The following is a 2,500-nucleotide window of genomic DNA, read 5'->3' as shown; positions in this document are numbered from 1 at the left end:
AACTAAATGTAGTTTAGTGAATATTAATAATAATAATTGTAATTGACATCAATAGTCACTCAATAGAGTTATTACTCAAAGTGTAATAGAGATACCCATCGATCCACTCTGCCTTAACATTACATATGACATGACGACTATCGACTGTCAACTGTTTACCATGTCACCTTTCCGCAACGTAATAAATCTTTTTATTAAACGTTTAACCCCCTTCGTGTTGACCTTTAGTACCTTATAGGTCTTGTTTGTGTTTGCATCATTCCTCTATTTGTCTTTCCTGTTTGTCTTTCTGTTTGTTATTATGTATTTTGGCCTTGTATAATTTGTCATCACTATTTCTTCCAATGTCTGGTGCTTTGCTTCTTTATATGTATATATATATATGTGTGTGTTTATATATATATATAGATATATCCACATAGATATATATTAATATATACATACATAAATTGTGTATATATATGTATATATATATATATATATATATATATATATCCACATAGATATATATTAATATATGTATATAAATTGTGTATGTATATATATATATATATATATATATATATATATATATATATATATATATATATATATATATGTGTGTGTGTGTGTGTGTGTGTGTGTGTGTGTGTGTGTGTGAATATAGGCATACATATCATATATATGTATATGAATATACTGTGTGTATATATGTATATATATATATATATATATATATATATATATATATATATATATTTAAATGTACATATATGTATGTGTGTGTATGTATGTATGTACATAAATATATATGTATATATATATATTTATATATATATATATATATATATATATATATATATGTGTGTGTGTGTGTGTGTGTGTGTGTGTGTGTGCCTGTGCGTGTGTGTGTGTGTGTGTGTGTGTCGCTTCAAGAACTAGACCAGGGAACAAAACCACTAGAACTTTAGGTCTCCTGGATTATGAGCGCATCCTAAGCAGCTGAGAGTCTCTATGATTGCGCAGTTTAGTCAGGCCATGAAAACAATATAGTAGTAACGGAAAGATTCATCTTCCAGACGTATGAGTTACCTGACATCCGAATGGTATAGATATATGAATTATATATTTAGTGAACAATAAACTCTCTCATCACCATATTTATTACCATACAATTTGGCTTTAAAAGATTTTATATATGTTTTACTTTTTTAGTAAAGCTGTGTGCTGATTTCAATTTTGAAATTTATCTTTCTTTGATTTTAAATTTAAGTAAATAAATTCGGACTGTTTTTTCCTCTCTGGTAAACAGGCTACATGTAAAAAAAAAAATGAAATCATAACTATCAAATTATTTGAAAACAACACGAAAAGTAGGTTCAAAAAATACTTTTATTAAACACATTGTTCACAACTTTTCATCTGACACATAAATATGATTAACAAAAGGAGGAAAGAAATGCAATCGATTCTTCTGAAATGAAAAGGAGGGCGGATTATCAGTTGCCGATTCGAAAACGCAAAGCCGGGAGATTTTTTAACTTGATAATTATAGAGTGAAAGACAATGGTCGTTTGACCCAGTGCTGCATTATCAGACCACTAGGAAAACACAAATCTGATCAAGCAGGGATGACCTTACGCTGTTTACTTCTCAAGGAAGTTGACGGGGCGGCCGAAGTACTCGTTTACCCTCCTGAAGGTGGTGGATTCCTGGCAGGCGACGGAGTTCTCGGGGAAGTCGCACACGAGGCGCTCCTGGTCGAACATGGTGCCTTCGCCGCACAGGAAGGAGAAGTGGCGGGTCACGTACAGGTCGTTGTCGACGTAGGGCAGACACACGTGGTAGATGGCGCAGTTGTTGGAGGTGTCGGCGTAGTATCCGTAGGGGAGGTCGCCGCACTCGAAGCCGGTCTGGATGCCGCCCAGGATGAGGGAGGCGTTGGAGGGCAGCTCGAAGAGGAAGGGGAAGGAGTCGCGGCGCTGACGGAGGCCGGGGACGGCGGCTGCCATGCCGAGGAGGGCGAGGACTGGCGGGGCGAAGAGCGGGATTAGAATCGTCTTTATTCGATGTACATTCTTACTCTTTATATTGTCAGGAGTACAACGAAATTGTTAAATAGATAATAAGTGATATAGTTTGTCATGAACTAGATAGTATTGCCCAAGTAGCTATTATGAAAAAGGTATTATTAATCCTAGTTAAAGTGTATAGCATTTTGATGTTCATCCCACTAGCTATTCTAGTGAGAGTGAAACCCATTGTGTGTCAATTCCAGTCACAAAGCTTCTCTTCAGAGATCGCCGTGTCACACAGGTCACCCTGGAGCGTGTCAGGTCCTCACCGATAACACAGGTCTTCATGACGGTGGCTGTAGGAGCTGGTGTGCTGTACTACCTCCCCTCACCGAATTCGCCCACTTATATCCTCAACACCTCGAGGCTCGGGTTTCTGACGAAGGGGCAGCGGCCTTCGCAGTTCAGCTTACATTGGGCTTCCACGTTCAAACGCCTTCAGACCT

General features: G+C 37.3%; 1 protein-coding gene across 1 annotated transcript; it reads right to left on the bottom strand.

The window, feature by feature from the left end:
* Positions 1 to 1,353: 1,353 nt before the first annotated feature.
* On the bottom strand, positions 1,354 to 2,477 carry LOC122266107 (U-scoloptoxin(01)-Cw1a). Its single transcript, XM_043035697.2, has 2 exons — positions 2,324 to 2,477; positions 1,354 to 2,008 (listed from the first exon to the last, which is right to left on the bottom strand). The coding sequence occupies exons 1-2, from the start codon at positions 2,340 to 2,342 to the stop codon at positions 1,626 to 1,628; spliced, it is 402 nt and encodes a 133-aa protein (XP_042891631.1). The 5' UTR covers positions 2,343 to 2,477; the 3' UTR covers positions 1,354 to 1,625.
* Between the last annotated feature and the right edge of the window lie 23 nt (positions 2,478 to 2,500).

Source organism: Penaeus japonicus, unplaced genomic scaffold (assembly GCF_977035675.1).
Source record: "Penaeus japonicus unplaced genomic scaffold, GWHDUDI00000001_assembly GWHDUDI00000005, whole genome shotgun sequence".
Classification (NCBI taxonomy): Eukaryota; Metazoa; Arthropoda; class Malacostraca; order Decapoda; family Penaeidae; genus Penaeus; species Penaeus japonicus.
Note: the sequence above shows the minus strand (reverse complement) of the source record. Positions and strands in the feature narration are given on the sequence as shown.